The following is a 19,880-nucleotide window of genomic DNA, read 5'->3' on the forward strand; positions in this document are numbered from 1 at the left end:
GTTTTTCAGAAATGTGTTACCGACCCTTTTGCTTTTAAGTCTACCTACCGTTACACTGCCTTACCCGGGTTAAAGGGTCCGTTGACGTTCCTGGGGTGGCTGACACTTTCTAGCCACTTACTTCAATACTTTCTACACCCGTTTCCGATATCAATGACCTCTGGCCTGGCTGCTACAACCACCAATTAAGTTCCGTGCTGTTTCTCGGTATGCGGACGTTTCTGTAGCTAAACGTTTCGTGGCTTCCGCGCGCATACCTAACATAAGGGCTTCTTGCTCAAGCGAAGGAGGAATACGGCGTTTCTTTATAAGCTTGCAAGAGTAAGTGAAACCGTTGGAAGTTTCATGGATTACATCTCTAAGACAAACACGACCTAGCTCTTCGGTGCGTCTCCTAGGACACAACGTCCCAAACGTAGTCACTCTCCATGTGACTTGCTGTTTAAGTCCCGTACCCACCTTTGCTCTTGTCCTCTCACCAGCCTCCGACTAAAACAACCCGCGTGGAAATAGTTGCTGCTTGACGGGACTCGCGGCAGGCGTGTAGAAGTGAAGGTACATTTGGATGTGTAGAGAAGAAGAGATGTTTCCAGGTAGCATTTGAGGGGTAGGCGTCCACCTCGAGGAGTTGAGGGTCGGAAATGGAGACTTGGATGAATTGAGAGTGGCATAGGTGAACTGCGCAACCCCATATCATGCATCGGATTTCGATTGGAAACCTCTTGAATCGAGGGAAGTACTGTAGGACTGTGTTGTTGCGTAATTGAGTCTCCATTGAGGCAGGAGGTATTGTTGATATTTGGTAAAGTTCGAAGATGTGAAATAGTTTTTGCAAGGGGACGCGACGCGTCCGCCTCGGTCCGTCTCGGTCGGAAAGCAGTTCCAGGCGAGTTGTAACCGATTTCCAAGGTCAATGCACACCCCAAGCGAATGCACACCCCAAATTTTCAGCCCACCTCGGACTTAATTAATTAATTATTAAATAACCACACTATTAATCGGTCTAAAATTAAAGATATAGAGTAATTGAACTAGGCGCATTAAGTTGGCTAACCAGGATTTTTTATTTTCTAAGACGTTGAGGTAAAATAATCTCCCTTCCTGATCGGGAAGTCTGCACCACCCCTATAGCTTCAGAATCGTCCTCTTCCACGATTACCGCTTCCTGAGCCCCTAAATTCGATAAAATCGAAGACCCTACCCTCAATATTACTATACGGGACGGTTTGGCTTTCTTAGCAGCATTTCTAGCTGCCGTAGCTGCCTTTCTTGCTGCTGCTCTCTCCAAAACCTCCATTTTATACTTCTCCCTCTTTACTCCATCGTCAATCTCTTTTTGCTTCGCCTTCCTTACCTTCTCTACCTCCTTCTCCTGCTTTTCCAAGGCATCTTTTATCGCTTTAGTAATCTTTGCATCCTCCTTTGCCTTCTGCTTATCCAATTTTTCTTGTTCTGCCTTCGCAGCCTTCGTCTCCTCAAATGCTATTGCAGCTAGTACTTCAGCTGTTCCAAAGAACTGGGCCTTTCCTGCAGGCTCTCCTGTCAAATTGAGCTTTTTCCCTCGACGTCTCTTCTTCTTTTCAAGCTATAAAGCTTCTTTCAAACCCTCTGCGCGGTGCTCTGCAATGGAAGCCTTTGCTGCATTTGATTCGTTCGCTTTGGTGAGCTTGCGAAAGGCCGCTTTGGATGGGTTCTTTGCATAGATTTTCGAGAATTGCCGCATACGTTTTATAGTATAAGAAGTCGCAATTGCGTTGAGAGGAGCTTCAGGAGGAGTTTGTGGCCTTAATGGGGCGATAGCTAAAAGGATAATTAATGGTTAGTATGGCCATATACCCGTCTTCTTCCAAGCGGATAAAATATTCGATTCAGACATACTTTTGTCCCAAGCAGGCTTAAAAACAGACCAAAATGTCCTTTTTATTAAAGAAGAAATGCCCTTACTAGTATCCAAAAGCCTATTAATCTCGGTAGAATAACAAGTAGAAAGTGGTAAAAAGCAGCCCATGTCAAGAGGTTAAAGACGGTGTGTCGAATGCGGAGGTAAAATAAGAAGCAGAATTTTAAGGCGATCGTATGTCCGTATAAACTTCATATTAACGTGGCTAGAATGCCTATCTACGATCAAAAGCCTCCTCCCATGTCCTGCTTTCGTACGAGTAGCGGGATCAAAAACCTGGGTAAGATATGCCATACCAAGGGTATTAGATGACCATCCATTCGTACTAGACGTAAACCAGGCATGTTCTCTCTCTTTTAAATCGTCTAACCAGCTATCCTGAAGGTCTCCAGAGACTCCTTTGTAAATAAGAGCTAGTGGAATCTTCGTACCATCCGTACAAATAGAGGCAAGCAAGCTAATAAACTCTCGCGAGCCATCTTGCTTTGCTACTGTGATTTTCCCACTATTATATGCTTGTTTCGTTATTATACGCTTTATCATATGTATAATTCCAATCAAAAAACCCTTCTCGTCCCAATTATATACGTTTTCTGCTGTAATATTGTAATTCTCGATCGCTTTAATTAACTAAGTGGGGGGGGGGGAACATTAGCCATTTTATCCATAAAGTAAGCAAGAAATGGATAAAATACTAAAATTAAATATTACCAAATTAAAAAAGAACTGAATATGGGGCCCATATTCCGATTTCATTCGCAGATTATCGATATTCCGCAAATAAAGGCTCTTGAGACGTATGGAGTGGCATTGGACGAAACCAGCCGTCCAGTTCTTGTTCACATCGCCTCCAATAATCTCCTCTGCGAGGTTTTTGATAATCTGTGAGGTTGGAGGAAGCCCACGCACTGTAAGCTTATTGATTTGATTAATGAGAGCCTCTTCTTGCGTATTGGTAAGAAGTTTATGGTGTAGAGAGGTTACTTCTTGTCTGGAGGCACATATCCCTTTATACCTTCGCATAAGGGTGGTACGTTCAATACCAAAATCCCTAGCAACCTGGCTATAATTGGGTATCAATTGCGCATTCAGCGCATCAATCGCTTTCTCAATATCTTGTTCGCTCACCATTTTATCGAATTTTGAAGATGGTGGGATAATTTTTGGGGGGGTGTGCATTCAGTGTGGGTGTGCATTGACCTTGGATCTCGGTTACACTAAGCCGAATAAATATATATAGCCGAGGTCCCCTTGAAGCTCAAGCTCTCAGCCCCGCACTAGCTTCCACAAGGTTCAACATCATTTCAAAATGTGATCCATCTCCCAACCCAAAGGCTAGAAACTTAAACATACTACATCATGGCCACCGATGCGCCTTGGCAAGCCATTGCACTACGAAAACAGGCACAACGACAGTCCAGGATTCCCTCCGCCTGGCTCCTCAAAACGCCTCCGTTAACTTCCACCCTCGACGTCCGTTTCATTCCTGGAACTAGTGGTATCCTGGACTCTCATGAACTCTTCATAACCGAAAACTACGATGCCACATCATTGGCAGATGCTATTCGATCTCACCAGCTCACAGCAGAGGAAGTCACAATTGCGTTCTGCAAACGGGCTGCTATAGCACAACAAGTTTGCAATTGCTTGACAGAAATCTTCTTCGACAAGGCAATTGAGCGAGCAAGGCTCCTAGATAAAGAATATGAAAGAACAGGAAAGACCTTGTAAGTATTTGGGGTGACTATGTCCATTTTCAACTGTCTTCACTGACTCCCAAACAAGTTGTGACTAGCTATTGCTAACTCATCCATTATCCAGAGGTCCATTACATGGCGTGCCAGTATCACTGAAAGATTCTTTCAATGTCGTTGGCTTTGATTCGTCCATTGGGATTGCAAGTTTGACAGGGAAACCTGCAAAGGAGAATGCTTTACTTGTCGATATTCTTCTAGAACAAGGGGCAGTGCTGTATTGCAAAACGAATATCCCCCAAACGCTTATGGCCCTGGACTCGGATAACAACGTTTTTGGAAGAGTGCTGAATCCGAGGAATAAGTTGGCGACTGCTGGTGGAAGCTCAGGTGGCGAGGGCGCGTTGGTGGCGATGAGAGGGAGTGTTTTGGGAGTCGGTACCGATGTTGGAGGTAGTATTCGGATTCCTGCTATGTGTGGCGGACTGTACGGGATTAAGCCAAGCGCGGAGAGAATTCCTTACGTGGGGCAGGAGAATGGGAGTAGGAAGGGAGCAAGCAACATTGGTTTGCCCGCCAGCGCGGGCCCCATCGCTGTGAGCTTGAGGGATTGCGAACTGTTTCTGAAAACTGTCTCCGACGCCAGGCCATGGGAACGAGATCCAAGTCTTGCATATGGATTATGGTCAGAGCAAGGCTCAATCGAGAGGCAGCCATTGCTCGGAGTCATCAGACAGGACGGCGTGATCACACCTCTCCCACCAGTTAGCAAGGCACTGGATGAGACAGTAAAATCTCTCCGCAATTCCGGTCTCGAAGTCATCGAAATCGATGCCCCTGCCTTCAAAAAGTGCCAGTCACTAGCAAACAAATTCTTTGGCATTGACGGTGGAAACCACATGTTCGATCTCCTGGAGGCTACCAAAGAACCCCTGACTACCTGGCTCAGCACACGCCTGCGCCGCGGAACACCCATTTCTCTTGACAGACTCGTCGATATCCATGCGCAGAAGGTGGAGCTTGAGACAGAGATGCTGAAGGTATGGCGAGATCCGAGGACGGGAAGGCAAATCGATGCATTTATCTGCCCTGTTGCACCGCATCCCGTACCGCCCATCGATCGTTGGAATGGTGTTAGTTACACAAGTAGTTTTGTACTGTTGGACTACCCAGCGGGCACGTTACCTGTTAGGGACTTCAGTGAGGAGGATTTGAACTGTGTGTTGAGTAACAGTAAGCCTTTAGGCAGCTGGGATAAGATTAACAGAGAGTTGTGTAGGTGATGTCTTTGCAGATTAAAGCCCTGTGGGAGAGCTAATTGTGTGCAGGGGACGAAAAGACCGTCGATAGGAGGATCTACCTTAATACCACATTATCTGTTCAAGTCGTGGCGCCCAAACTGCAGGAAAGACGATTATATCAAGCCATGTCACTCATCGATAGTATCCTTCAAATGAAGTCCATCGGAAGAGCGAAGCTTTGAGGGAGAAAATAGTGTAGATGATTTATGGCATTAGTCTTGTCACTTTTCAGTCCCCTGAAGTGTTCCAGACTCGATGAGTGATTCGGAACGTGAGTGTGTTTGGACGAGAGTCGACGGCAAGGCGTGCGTGACCACGATAAGTCTTCCGTCCCGAAGATAACTCTGTATTTTGGTCACTGATGTGCAGATATGAGAAACCCAAGAGCCCAGTACATGTGTGTGACTTGAAGATGCTATGTTCAATCTGATACTATACAGTGCACGTACGAACAATGTACACCTATTGACTCGCACGTCCTCAGTCAGGTAGTGGAAGGTGCCACCGCTCAAGGCTCTGGTTTTCTCTCACACCTTACACTTCACATCACATCACCAAACTTCATCAATCTCGCATTGTCCGTCCATTCACAATCTGCCCTCGCCTCGCGACCGACCCCGCCAAACCTCGCCTGCTCAATCAGCCGTCGTCCTCGCTATCAACCGCTGCCTCCTCAGTCAATCATCGCATGTTGCTAGGCCACAATCGCTTTCTTTATTCTTCTCGAAGCTTACGAATCATTTTGCAGCTTCCTCGCTACCCACTGCGGATTTCTGAAACCTCCCAGCAGCGATTGCCTCTTAATGGTCAACAACTGCATATCAGGCGAGATTGGATCTGTTGCGACAAAGCGGATCCTGCTACCATTGCCTCGATAACTCGGTGTTCGAGAAGTTTGTGGAACAGGCGTATATTTTGTGTTGTTTCATCTCCAAAATAGATCGGAGAGTCAGCCGGGACTCCAGCTTAGATCAAATGTTGGGGAACTCGAATGGCCAATGGTGGCGTTGCTCAACCGCTGTACAACTTCAACATGCCCAGCTTCCTCAGCCAGTGCAAGTGGGGTCTTATTTTGAAGGTAAACACGATCCACTTCAGCGCCGTTGTCCAACAGAAGGCAAACAATATCCAGCGAGCCAGACATGGCCGCCGCTTGAAGAGGGGTAAAAGGCAGTGGCATCAACGGCTTAGGGTCGACATGAGAACCGCATTCTATCAGAAATCTGATATATTGCAAAGAGCAACCTCCAAGTATCGATGCACCGAGGACCGTCTGGCCGCTCAGGTCTCGATTATTCAGATGATACTGCGTACATTGGCCTGAGGTCTCTCCTAGTCTGCGCAAAATACCACGACCGAGTCCTTCCATTCTGAGAGACGATGCCATATAGAACGGTGATTGGCCATAGATATCCCTCGCTTCAAGGGCCTCGACAGGTAGAACACGAAGGAAATCCATGACCGTGTCAATTCCACCTAGAATTGGTGGTACATCCTGCGTTATGCTCGTTCCTGGAAAAATTCCTTTGTGAAATGGGCTGCCTGATACTGTGGATGCGAAAGGACTCTGCATCATACACTGCAACGGAGGTAACGGTGATACGAGGTGAGACGGAATAAAACCATCCACTGTGGATTGGATGGACTTCGAAATGTCACTGCACGTTCTCGGAAGTGATCTGGCTAGACTTTTCAGTAAGTCCAAGTCGGATGGCAGGGCCTGTCCTGGAACATCGCGCAAACTGAGAGCCTCCCATACGAGACTCTCAGCACGGATGTGCTCCCCTGTGCTCCAAAGCATGTCGGCCAATTTTTTCAATAGGCTCTTAGTCTCATGAAATGCCTTGATGTCCAGCTTCCAGAACTCGCGATAAGCATTCAAAATACGATTGTAGGCTGCCTCTGCAATCTCGGTTTCCCCGCAGCCCGCCAAACGGTCTGCCAAAACCTCAGCCTGAGCCGGCATCAATGTAAGAATACGCACGTTCGCATTCCTGGAAGAGAATAATTCGGCATTTATGTTTTCGTCTCGGTGTAAACCCGGAATCGAATAATCTAAAGCGACTTGTAACTTCATCGTCGCCTCGACTTGCATTTCTAAAACTCTCAACCTACGAATCAATCAGCGATATTCGATCACCGAATTGAGGGGCACTATGCTGACCTTCTCCGTAGCTCCTGCTTGAGCTCTGGCATATCTTTCGGAACTTCGATTTGTTGTGGAACAGAAGCAGGAGTAGCATCGACCCTGCTGCCAGGTCGTCTAGGAGCTCGAGAACGTGGAGGAGGGTATTCGTGTGGCCCGCATTCATGATTGAACTGCGTGCATCTTTCACACTTGTCTTGTCGTCCACCCGTAATCCAAGTGCGATTTACTGGCACACACTGAGAGTGTTACTTAACTAGGCCTTCAAGCCTTGGGACAGAGAAATGGCCTACTTTCTGCTTGCTGCCTCTGCACACCGGGCACATCGGAACCCCAGGCATCGCGATTGCATTTCAGGTCGTTCCCGTGGCCGAAGCCAAAGATTTTGACCAGGCTGGCGCAGCCCTAATTAATGCATTATCGGCACGAAATCAATGAAGCTCTTGTCAACCTGGTCGTTGTCTGCGCCGGTTAGACCTTGCTCGGATTCGAATTGGACTCGACCTCAATGTTCGAAAATGGTGCGTTTTCCAAGATGAAAACATGGATGAAGACATTATGAAATCACTTCGCCCGCCAAATAATACGCAATCGACGAGGCTCTATGGTCGCCTCGTTCTAGGCAGACGGGAGGCCGCAGTTGGTTCGGGGAGCGGATGCATACCCCCACGGGTGCGATGGCGCATTGCGATCGGGTGCGATCTCAGTGCGAGCGGGCTGCGAGCGGTTGCGAACTTGCAGGGTTCTGACGCAAGGGAATCAACCTGCAGCAAGGCTGTGACGGACTCTTCTAATCTTGGAAGCCAGGCTGCCTGCGAGGCTTCCCTATATCTTACACTCGGTGAGACTCGGTGAGAGCACGTTTGAGACGGCATGGACCATGATCGCTTCCGTGAGCCTCCAATTTCCAAAGTTATTGATATCGATCATCACCAAATGTACTAAGCAAGACTCAGCAGGCTAAAACTTCAGTATCCAACACTACGCAGCCATGACTTTTGGCCAGACGGAAGAGTATGAGTGGCAGAACTGTACGGTAGATTGGGACTTGGTGTCGTGCGATTCCGGAATGGATCTTGGGATTGATAGGTAATGAAAATGCTCTAACTGAATTCTTTTGCTAATTGGGTTCATTACTCCAGGCCGGTCATAGAATCACTATACCACCTCTCATACCTCGATTCGATCTGTAAAGATGATTCGAGTTTAAATCTACCTCAGACAAGTTCAATGTACGCAACTGCTGGCTCCGATTGCTCCACTCGTGCCTACTCTATTGACGAAGTTGTTCGCGGCTTCTGGGATATATTTCAATCAAGTAGCCCCAGTAGTCCAACAGAGGTTCTGAGCAAGAAACATTGGACGGATTTCGAACTTCATGGAGATCCGTTTCCCGCTCCGTCCTGTGGTCTATGTGTACTTGGAAATTTGCAAGCTTCTTCAAGGGAGGATTGTCCCGGTGGACGTCCCATCCCCAGCACTCCAGATAGATGCCAGAAACATCATAAACACCCTAACAGTGTCTGGGGCAATTGTCGTTCTACTAGGACTTTAATATCAAGGAGTAGCGAATCGTTCGAGGGAACTGGCCGTTGGTTCCTGGACCACGAACGTTATAACCAGTGGCTTACTCAACCAGGTTCTTTCCTCTGGCTATGTGGGCGCCCAGGAGCTGGAAAGTCAGTCTTGATGTCCACAGTCATTCGTGATCTCGAGAAGACCCGGCGGGCCGGGGAGCTCGTTGTGTATTACTTTGCAAATGGGTACTACCGCGGTGTCAGTACTGCAAAAGCCATACTTTGCTCCATGTTGGGGCAACTTCTATTTCGGAAGCCCGTTCGAAACTCTTTCGCCGAGGTTTTGCCTCTACTAAACGACGTTATTGCTGCTGGAAGTTCACTCTCTCTCACAAGTATAGCCTGGCTATTTTCGAAGATCAGACACAAATTGCGAAGTCATGAGACTCTATACCTACTTCTGGATGGCTTAGATGAAGTATCTGACAGCCCGTCAGAGCGGGAGCTTGTGCTCGAACTCATCGATCAAGCAAGCCGCCACGATCCGAATCATCAAATTAAATGCTTCATCTCATCACGATCAACATTCTTCGGGGCCAGACTCCCAAAGGGCGCTCTACGAGTTGATTTGGACTCTCACCCGCTGACTCGGAATGACATGAGCCTATACGTTCAGGACAGCCTGCACAAACTTGTGTTTACTCACCCTTCACGAGATATCAAGGATCTGGAGGAACGAGTATTAAACTCAGCATCGGGGTCTTTCTTGCTCTTACGTTTGATATTGCAGCAAGCTGGACCTGGTGCCTCGAACAGCAGGGCGGATTTCAAGGACCTTCTTGTTAGATTGAGCGATTTCAGTGACATCGAACTTGGCGGAATCTATGGTGGAATGCTGGCGGGAATTGAGAACTCTAACAAGGAAGCTGCGCTGTCGATGTTGCGATGGGTAACATTCGCGGCTCGTCCCTTGGAGTTGCACGAGCTTCTCGCGCTATACAAACAGACTGGTGTCGAGATCAAGGAGGAAGATATCAGCACAATCTCCGCCGGACTTCTGATCAACAGTGGGAATCAAATACGGTTCGCTCACCTTAGCGTGCGTGAGTATTTCGAGTCCCACCTGAGTGAGAAATGGGAAGCGCTCTCAGACGAGGCAAACGAGATGATCGCTCATACCTGTCTCAAGCTTATTCCAACGCAAGATCTTCTGCAAAGCTTGGGTTTGGCAAGCGAAAAGTACGCATCGACTGAGAGTACGACTACCTTAGATTTTGTACCTTATGCTCGCATTCACTGGATGTTTCATTACAAGCGTGCTGAGCGACGCAGCACATACCTTGCTGGGCTCCTACATGATACTTTGGAGAATAGTCTCAAGATTTCCAGGAAGCACGGACTAGGACCGGGGATGGAGAACTCCACAAAAAGCGCATTTGAAAAATTCTCAGGCGCGGAGAATTTACAGCTCGATTTTGAACAGCACAATTTCGAATCTCCCAACGTTGTGAATATTGCTTTAGCAGTCAGCGCTGAATTTGGATTTAGCAAGCTTGCAGAATTGGAACTGGATATGGGCGCGGACCCCAATGTTTCGTCCGGGCCAGGGCAACAAACTCCGCTTTGCTTGGCTGCGAAATGGGGCCATTTAGAAGTTGTCAAACTCCTGCTACACCGAGGCGCAGACCCCTTCATGGCGAGCTGGTCGGGGCTGACACCCGTGGCTTACGCAATGGCCAATGGACACTACGAGATACGGCAGTTGCTGGTGAGCCATCCAGCGAAAGGGTTGTGGAGAAGCAACGTTTATGAGGAATGGAGCGGTGACCAAAATGCTACTCAAGCAATGTGGTTGACTACTTCATTATCACCATCATGTACTTCTTGTTCTGATTACTGGATCAATTATGAGGTGAGTAGAAAAACCGGAAACAAAATGGGCAAGAAGGATACTGATGCATTTAAAGCTCCGCGCGGTGCCAGAAATCTGTGAGAATACAGGTAAAGTCCTCCCTCCGATCATGGTAAGCGGTGAGACCATATCAGAGAGCGAACTCCAGCTCTCCATCAACTCTCCGAGTCTCGAAAAGTCCAGGATAGTTTCGACAGTCGTTAGATGGTATCCTGGAGTACCCATGTATCGGGTCTTGAAGTCAGTCTCTAAACGTGGTATCGACGATGTCAGAAAGCTGCTACTTGCCGCAGGCAATGATAAAGACAGGTTGGGCGTGGTAATTTCAGTGAGCAAGCTCTTGGCAAAATCGACGCTTTAACGACACTCCAGGATTACCGGTTTGGACCTTCCCCCATAGGGAGTTCGTGAAAGCGATGTGGCTAAATTTTTTACATAGTCTGGCTGGTCCGTGCCATAGAAGTTACTATGTAAAATACTTGGCCAAATCGCCTTCACGAACCCAGCGGAGGTAGGAAGGGGTATGTTTTTAGAGAGCTGTAATTGCTTTTTGGAAATAGAATTCGATTGTGACAACTAGGGAATTTGGAATGCGACTGCTATTGCCTTGGCAAATCGTATCGCTCTATTCATGGATTCAGAGACTTGCTCATAGCGAGGTACTCAAATCATCGTTGACAAGAATAGACCCATAATTGTTGCGGCCAGAGGTATCGGGATGGCGATCACCCCGATCGGGAACCGGGGGCGTGCGAAAACCCCCCGTTCGTGTGCGGGTCGCAAGACTCGCAACTAAACATCACGACTTAAAGCGAGACTGTGTCTTACTATTCAGCTCCGTATCCTGACATTTTGATCTTCTCGAAATTCAAACGGTGTGATTATCACACCCTGTTGCGCCGACCCGTTCTGCTAGCCCACTCAAACGATTTACCGCTGACAAAGCGAGGTTCCACGTGATGCCTCCTCGAAAAGTTGCAATACCATTTTGCCGGCACCAATTGGCGATCTAGTATGTTGCTCTCCCTGCCATTAAGTGGCTTTCCAATTTATACTTTTCCAGTGTTTGCATCCCCTGTGCAAATGAATTCGTCCAACATGATATGGCAAACTACCCGAGGGCGTCGACGAGCCCGAGCATCTCCTACTTGGAGAATGCCAACGAAAACGCCTTTGTATACTGCGGCAGTCATTTTCAATCACCCGACTGTACGAACCAGAAGAACCGGAATGCAAACCAGCGCCAAAACAAGCCGAAGACCTCGAGATCAAGGAGGCTTGAACAGCAAAGGAATAATCGTGACAGTACCTTGCACAACTCACACACGGGGTCGAATTCCCTCTCTAATTCGTCTGGTCAACTTTCTTCCCAACTCTCGTTACCTTTACCTCAGCAATTGTCGCCTCGGTCAGCGCATGACCAGACTCCACCCCTCCAACAGTATACCGAGAACCCCTCGTTGCCCTTCCCAAACCACAGTCAGACGTCCAATGCACAACTTCCCAGAGTCTATTGCCCCCCGCCAGTCACGCACCGCTACCAACTTGACCGATTCCTGGACGAAATTCCTGACTTCAGGTCAGCTGCGCTATCTGGAAATCTAGAGTGTTTGACAGGGAGGCGAAAGGGGATTGAAAGGAGTCGGAAACATTGTCATGCGTTGAAGGTGCGGGTACGGGATCTGCAGGGGAGTATTGAGGGACTCTAGGGAGAGAGGGCTCGGTTGGTAATAGGGGCCTAAGCGAGCCCCTTTTTAATTGCAGCGTCTCGGATGAACAGCATAGTTTTGTGTCTGCAACTTCGGGCTGGCAGGGCTTGTGAGAAATCAAGCCACTGTCAAATTGTCACTGGTTTTAAGCATTGAGGAAGGGAGAGAGATATTTTTCAGAGGCAAGAAGTAGAGAGTTAGCAGTGAGGTTTTCGTGGTTCGCATTTTCAATTTTTTTGTCGGCGATATAGGAACCTCAAGCCTTCCTAAATCACCGCCATACAATCACAATCACAAATTTGAGCAGATTCATACTTTGAAATTCAGGGATAGGAACCTTAAATCAGGCAAAGTTCAGATCCACGAGTACTCTGCGGCGTAGAGGCTTTTACCCAGAGCACGACGAACCTGACCCATATTAATTCACAACCTCTCCCACCTCTCTCTTCCATCCTCTACCACGAGTTCCTCCCAGATGCCATTTCCCAACTCAATCAACTGGTGTCCTACTGTCATCTAGGGATGTAAGAATTACGTAATTTGGACGGTCGTTATATAATAATGTAATATAACGAGATCTGGGCCGCTTCGCTAAAATTAAAGCCTGGCGGCCCTACGCAAGCTTCGGGGCCAGTCTTTAATTTTGCCCTGATCTCGATTCGAGATTAATTGGATGCCTCAGGCACTTATTTAAGGGATATCAGCTTTACTGACTTTAAATTCACTTTGAAAATTCACTTTTTGAAGGCTAAAAATTTTCCAGGTAAGCTAAATAAGGTAGGTTTTAATTTCGAATTCCAAAGCTTCTTTCCTTTAATAAACACACATACACACACGTAAGTCAACCCCATACCCGCTACGGGCCTGCCCCTGGCCTGTAACGCTCCTTACGGTCCGTAGAATGTCTTCTCTCCCATCTGCTCCCGCTGCTTCAGCAGCACCAGCACCAGCCCCAGCTGCAGCTCCAGCTTCAGCACCACCACCACCACCACCACCACCAGCACCAGCAGCAACAGTACCAGCACCAGCAGCAGCAGCACCAGCACCAGTACCAGCACCAGCACCAGCACCAGCACCTGCCCTGCCTGCCCTGCCTGCCCTGCCCGCCCGCCCAACCCGCGCCATGACGGCGCTCTCTTTGCTGGCTCCGCTGCGGGTGCCTGTTTTGCGGCCCGGCCGCACCACCAACCCCGCCCGGCCTGCCAACCTGGAGGCTGAGCTTGGCCAATTCATTAGTCAAGTTCATGCCGCCGGGTGCACACATTATACTGGCGGGTCGGGTGTATGGACGGTGTATATGGTCGTGGCTAGTTAGTTTGGAGGAAGCTATACTAACTGCCATTATGGTAGTAAGGGTGCCCGTTATTCTTTCCGTAAGTGCTTTTTATACCTGTTTACTAATCTTTTACGGACCGTAACTAACCTAACGGGTACTTACAGGCACCGCCGCCGCTCCCCCTCCCCCTCCAGCTCTAGCTCTAGCTCCTGCCCCTGCTACTGCCAACCCACATCCGCTTTGCCGGGTCGCTCCCGGTAGTCATATAGGTGACCGGGTCACTCCCGGCAGATTATCTTCGTATATATATATCCGCTATGGATTATTACGGATTGTAACTAATATGTAAATAGCCCGCCGCCCCGCCGCCCCTCGCCGCCGCCGCCCACTTACTCCCTCTCAGAGGGCACGCCGTTTCGCTGAGCTTTATGGGGAGCTAGCGGCTCTTTATAAAGAGGAGGCGGAGGTACTAGAGGAGGAGGAAGGGACGAATTACTCGGTGCCGGAGACGGAGGAGGAGGAGAGAGAGGAGGAGGAGGAGGAGAGGGAGGAGGAGAGGGAGGAGGAGAGGGAGGAGGAGAGGGAGGAAGAGAGGGAGGAGGGTGAGTAGAGTGAGAAGTTGTAAATCCCATAAAGGGTTACCTAGGAGAGGTGTGTACTTTTAATACCCAATGGCATGGTATTCTCGGTCCGTTTGAGCCCTAAAACATTCGAAATAATAATCGTAAGTTACTTACGGACAGATACGGACACTTATAGGTAGTTACGGATAGTTACGGACCCCCAAACCCCTCAAACCGACCCGTAAGGCCACCTGGTACCTGTAAGGCACCCGCAAGAGATAAAGTACTAAAGTAAATTGGCTAAGACCTCAGGATAAGTTATATTAAGTATTCTAGACAGGTTCTCGCATAGTAGAAGGATACTTAAGCCTTCTACGGATAATATACGGGAAACCCTTACGTAAAACTGCCCGTAAGTAAATACGGGCGTCCGTAGGTCCAAACTAACGGTGTAAAAGGACTGACCTTGTGACTTATTAATAGTCATTATAAAGTACAAACGGACCGGGAACTACTTCCGGGAAAGGGTAATCCCCAGGCTAGTATCTGTAGCGGATAGCTTGATCTGTAGAATCACCCGTAACTAGCCGTCAAAATCCCCTCCAAGCAAGCGGGCCTTAATATAATATGCCCATAAGCTTATAACTACTATCCGGGTCCTATTATATAAACCCTCTTGCGGATATAGGTTCCGTAAGAGTAGTACCGGAGCCCCGATCTTGAGAGTAAGCTGAGATAGTAGCAAGGAAGGGAGATTAATACTTTGTAGCTGCTCTACGGGTAGCTCATATAAGTTATTACCCGAAGACTCGTCCGTATCCAGGGAATCTACTAATTAGTACGTCCGTAATTAGCCTGGTAAATATCTAAGGATATGGGCATTAAGCTCCGAGATCATGGTATTTAATATGGTCAAGAGGTACCGCCCGCGGAAAGTTAACGGATCCGTAGTGGCCCGGGAGAGAAGATCTGGGGGGTAAACGTGGCTAATCAGATCCGTAATTAATACTAGCTAGTTCATATAGTCCGGAATTACTACTATTCTATTCGGGTCTGGGTTATTAGGCAATTCACTAATCTAGTGGATAAACTCCTGGCTATTCTCGCCCTCGCAGACCCGTATATTAGTCCGTAAGTAGAGCTACTTGAGCCGTGGCCAAATAAATGATTATTAAAGGCACGTAGTAATAATATCTGCCTGTAAACCGTATGGTATAACTAGAAGGATCTGGGCAAAGTTCCTACCGAGAATTACGGGTATTCCTCTAAAGAGAATATTATCCGCTACGGACCATAAATCTACCAAGAGCTAATGAATAACCTCAAAGCAGTACTTATACTATATTAGTACCTTGTCCCAGATAATGAGATCCGTAGACTAGAGAATCTGTCCAAGGGCACTCTGCTTTGTAATAGAACTTACGGACGATTCGTAAAGCTTAATTAGAATCTTGAACTAGGAGTGAGACGTATGTCCGTTTAGTAGTAAGAGAGCCGTAATACCCGTAGATATCACGTAAAGAACTATTCGCCCTTGCCTATAAAAGTAATAGTAAAGCGCCTTATATAAGAATGTCTTACCTATACCTCCTGGCCCTTGCAAGTAGAAGTGGGCTATTTGCGGATCTAATTCAATAGCCGTAATAATCTCCGTAAAGCACGATTACTAATCAGGATTAAGCTAGGCTCGTATTATAACCGCAAGTAATGCCTGGTTCTCGAGAGTATATAATACGAATAAGAAATAGTGCCTACTAGTCTAATCCCAGACAAAAGACGAGAGCCCGTAGTCCGCAAGTGACTACTACTGGTCCGTAAGCCCATACGCGAGCAAGAAGAGGCCATAATTATAGTGCGGGTTAAGAAGCGGAAGTAGGAAACCACTATTATGGGTGAGCTAGTGCCAGAGATTATTATAGAAGTAGTGCTTATACCGGTTCCAGATTACTAACGGGTCCGTAATTAGTTACTAGCGGAGGCTAGTTAAGAATAATGTCCGTAAACCACCCGCAGGTATAAATAGGATAGCCTTATTAAAACACTAGTACTACTCCTAGTTATTCTCTGCCAAGCCACGGGTAATACAGGTAGCCTGGTACGTTAGGTAACGGATGCCCTTAATTAAATATAGATCCGCAAAGGACCGCAGGCCGCGAATAACTATAAGTAAGAGCCGTAAGTAGTACCGCTTGCCCGAAATAGGGCTATAGTAATACATATGGCCAATCCGGTTATTATTGCCCCGCTAGCGGCGCTTCTATATATGAGTTTTTAGAACCCACGTAAAGTGGGCCGGAAACTCCGAGTATAAGTACTACCGGCCGTCCTCATACGTAGTATTATATTCAAAGAAAGCTATTAAGGTCAAACGGGCATTTGCGGTCTTTGCGGCTAGGGCTATAGGAGAGATATTATCCGGAAAGTAGACTATTTACTCCCCCTCAAGATAAACCGCAAGATACTAAATAGGAGGGAATTCCTAGTATATAGGAAATTCGAATAGCCGCCAAATAGCCTTATACGGACTCACGTAACGGGCGTATATATACCGGGTAATCTCGTTATCCGTAGCCATAATTATAACTATTATACGGTCCGCTCCTTTATATACGTACTTGTAAATATACTTAATTACTTGAACTAAGGTATATACTTCTATATTAATATATAAGCGGAACTTCTAGAGAAGATACGGGTTATACGGAATAACCTAGCGGTTATTACGGATGACTTGCTAGTCCCAAGCGCCAGGTTTGCGGACCGTAAACATCTGCCCGTTATTCCGGCGGCGGTACTCAGGATAGCTATTCTCGTAGATTACGGTACGGTCCGCAAAAGCCTTTGGGAACCTCTTAGAGCATGCTAACGGGCTATGAGCTTCTCTACGGACCATATATAGGGCCCGTATATAATTCTCCCTATATGGACCGTAAGACATATTACCCGTAACTAAGGCCAGAAGCTCGCCCGTAGGGTCCCATAACGGATCCGGTAGCTTAGTATATATGACCTCGTTTATATGCTCAGGCGTATTAAACTTTGCGGACACTTATAAGAATAAGAGCAAGTATAAATACGAAAGCCCTTGCTTCTAGTACTTAATCATATAAACGTGGCCCGCATATGGTCCGAAAAGGCTATTCTTGAGATCCGCAAGAAGCTCTTAAATCTTGAGTCAAAATACGCGAGTAATTAGATCTGGCCGGTCCATAGGTTATAAGCCGCATAGCTCCTGGATAATCTCTGGCTATTATAGATTAGCTATAAAGATAATAAAAAAGGTAAGCTTTCCAAAATAATGAATAATAGCTATTAAATCTTGAAAAAGCTATTATATAAACCGATCTCTGCCTATAAAGGAGGATAAAAGAACAAACCGCCGACCTAGATTAGCCGCTAAGATATCCTTACGAATAAGAGTATTCGTTAAACCATTATATATGTCCATACGGATCTTGTCTTAGTACGAACGGAGCCAATTAAGGGATATAGTCTTATAGGTAATAAAAGCATCCATAATATATTACTAAAAGAGCCGGCAAGCATAAAAGAGAGATAATGCCTCGCGATTACGGGCATATAAACGGAACCGGTAAAAGGGCCACTGCTCCAAACGGATCCGTTAACGGGTATAACGGGCATCCCGCAAGGTCATTCCATAGTACTACCCGTATTCGCCATATGAAAAGAGAAGTACGTAGTAAAGTGGCATATATACTACGTAAGTAATAGCTACCTAGTAAAGTTACGGACCTTAATAGCCAGGCTCGCGGACCGCAAGGAGAATATTACGTTGACTCTCGTCCGTAAACTCGTCTGGGAGGATTCCTGCTAGCTCCGTAGCTATGGGAAGGTTCTCGCGGTAACGGTCTGCCCCAGACTAGAGGATTAGGCGTATTTACGGGCTAAGAAGGATCCGAAAGTAACCCGTTTGGCTAGCTAATTGCTCCCGGGCTATCTTATAGATCCGTATAAAGGAATTACCATAATCCGCAAGTATCTCGTAAAGGCCGCGGAGAATAGCTTAATCGAGTTACGGGCAGTGCCATAACCGGAGATTAGTTACATAGTCTGAATCGTAAAAAAATAACTGGGCAAAGGCCGGAACCTGCTGCGAGCCTGGCTCTAAGGGTCCCTGGTAATAAAATAGCTCCCTATAGATCTGAAAGCAGTAAAGACCGCAAGAGAGGTTAGTACATATGTCTTTGGTATAGCTTACGGACGTAAAAGCAAGTACAGAGTTATATACCCTTATATTTTGACGAAAGCTATGGGCTCGCGAATTATCCCCTTCGAGAAGCGCCCGTAAAAAGGACGGAGGCGCCCGTAACTTATCCACTACTATGTCTCCTTTCTTATAATAGAGCTCAAATTTCTGATTCGTGCCCGTAATTGCCTCCAATATCCAGTGCCTTATACTATAATCCTCGCACTTAATATTTATCGGGCCAAGATCATAAGCGGGCCAATCCCGGAACCGTAAACGAAAGCCAATAGGTAAGACGGGAGAAGAAGGAGGAGGAGGAGGAAGAGATAGTAGTAGTAAAGCAGCCTCTACTAGCTAGCTACGGGCCGTATCTAGCTTATTATAGGTTCGACGGATCCGTTTTCGAGGCCGAGGGTTATCCTCGTTTGCAGGAGGCCGTATAGGTCCGGTACGGGTCTATTAAGGGGTATTCGGATTAATATCTATAAGAGGAAGGCGCCTCGCAGCCCGTTTGGCCTAAAGAAGATCAGTAACCAAGTACGTAAGTCCGGGCACGCGAGAATAAAAAGACCTTGTATTGCAAACATGTCTTATACGGATCTCCCTTAAGATTTAGGGGAAATCCGCTACGTGGAAAGTATTATCTATAACCGGTATAAAAGTATAATAGGGAAGAATTCATGTTTATATGATTATAGGCTAAATAAAAGGCCAAGGGACGCATGGGAAGCGGCAGAGAGCTTTGGTATTCCTGGAGCGAGTAATATATAGGGGGCTTGGGCTCAAGTTTTGGTATTTCTCACGTGACCAGTTTTTTAACTAGGTGGTCCGACCGTCCGATAGTATTATATAGACGAGTTTAGGGCCGCTTCGCTAAAATTATTGCTAGCAGCCTTACGCAAGCTCCGGGGCTAGTAATAATTTTGCCCTAAACTCGTCCCGAGTAGCTTTAAATAATACTTCTTAGTAATAAACTTATTAAAAGCTTTTAATAAATTATATAAGAAAGAAAATAGCTTATAAATATATATAATTATTTATAAATAAGTTAAAACTATTCTTTTAATTTATATTTTATATATAATTTCTTTTTAATTATTATTAAAATATTTAATAAAATCTAAATTATAATAAATTTAAATTTAAAATATTATTTTATAATTTATTAAAAGAATTTAAGTTTTAAATTATATAAAAAAATCATAATATTTTTAATTATTAAATTTTAATAATATAAGTACTTTTAATAAAAACTAAAATATTAATTTAAATATATATAAATTATTAATAAAATAAAAGTTTATTAAGTTTTATATAAGATTTAAATTATATTTATATAATCTTTTTATTTATTTTAATAATTAATATTTAAAGTTAATTTATATTTTAATTTTAATTAATATATAAATATAAAATTATAAAAAATAAAATACTAATTTTCTTATATAAAAAGTTAAAATTATTATTTAATTTATTTATATATTATTTATTAATATATTAAATAATTTAATTTAAATAAAATTAAGGCTAGTTATATTTAAAGTTATTTAAAGCTTATTTTATAAATAAAAATATTTATATTATTTATATTTATATTAATTAATATTTAAAAGCTTTTATTAAAATATTTAGTCTTTTATCTTATATATTAGGTC

The 19,880-nt window shown here is 45.6% G+C and overlaps 4 protein-coding genes across 4 annotated transcripts; 2 read left to right on the forward strand and 2 right to left on the reverse strand.

The window, feature by feature from the left end:
• Nucleotides 1–3,259: 3,259 nt before the first annotated feature.
• On the forward strand, nucleotides 3,260–5,077 carry K444DRAFT_522087 (general amidase-like protein; the record flags this gene model as incomplete). The annotated part of the gene is made up of 3 exons (XM_024874178.1): nucleotides 3,260–3,627; nucleotides 3,722–4,869; nucleotides 4,923–5,077. The coding sequence occupies 3 exons, from the start codon at nucleotides 3,260–3,262 to the stop codon at nucleotides 5,075–5,077; spliced, it is 1,671 nt and encodes a 556-aa protein (XP_024740835.1).
• A 767-nt stretch (nucleotides 5,078–5,844) lies between these two features.
• Nucleotides 5,845–7,382, reverse strand: K444DRAFT_626417 (uncharacterized protein; the record flags this gene model as incomplete). The annotated part of the gene is made up of 3 exons (XM_024882644.1): nucleotides 5,845–7,006; nucleotides 7,060–7,280; nucleotides 7,335–7,382. 3 exons carry the CDS (start codon nucleotides 7,380–7,382, stop codon nucleotides 5,845–5,847), a joined length of 1,431 nt encoding a protein of 476 aa, XP_024740836.1.
• A 1,016-nt stretch (nucleotides 7,383–8,398) lies between these two features.
• On the forward strand, nucleotides 8,399–11,130 carry K444DRAFT_316582 (uncharacterized protein). The gene is made up of 2 exons (XM_024871852.1): nucleotides 8,399–10,470; nucleotides 10,526–11,130. The coding sequence occupies exons 1-2, from the start codon at nucleotides 8,731–8,733 to the stop codon at nucleotides 10,829–10,831; spliced, it is 2,046 nt and encodes a 681-aa protein (XP_024740837.1). The 5' UTR covers nucleotides 8,399–8,730; the 3' UTR covers nucleotides 10,832–11,130.
• A 6,921-nt stretch (nucleotides 11,131–18,051) lies between these two features.
• K444DRAFT_714827 (uncharacterized protein) lies at nucleotides 18,052–18,393 on the reverse strand (the record flags this gene model as incomplete). The annotated part of the gene is made up of 1 exon (XM_024888337.1): nucleotides 18,052–18,393. A coding segment is annotated over one exon (342 nt), but the record flags the coding sequence as incomplete, so codon positions are not given.
• Nucleotides 18,394–19,880: the final 1,487 nt, after the last annotated feature.

This window comes from Hyaloscypha bicolor (genome assembly GCF_002865645.1).
Source record: "Hyaloscypha bicolor E unplaced genomic scaffold K444scaffold_47, whole genome shotgun sequence".
NCBI classification, from domain to species: Eukaryota; Fungi; Ascomycota; class Leotiomycetes; order Helotiales; family Hyaloscyphaceae; genus Hyaloscypha; species Hyaloscypha bicolor.

Coding starts and splice junctions, on each gene's coding strand:
- K444DRAFT_316582 (XM_024871852.1), top strand. CDS start 8,731: ATGTCCACAGTCATTCGTGATCTCGAGAAGACCCGGCGGGCCGGGGAG. Junction 10,471..10,525: donor ATTACTGGATCAATTATGAG/GTGAGTAGAAAA, acceptor ATGCATTTAAAG/CTCCGCGCGGTGCCAGAAAT.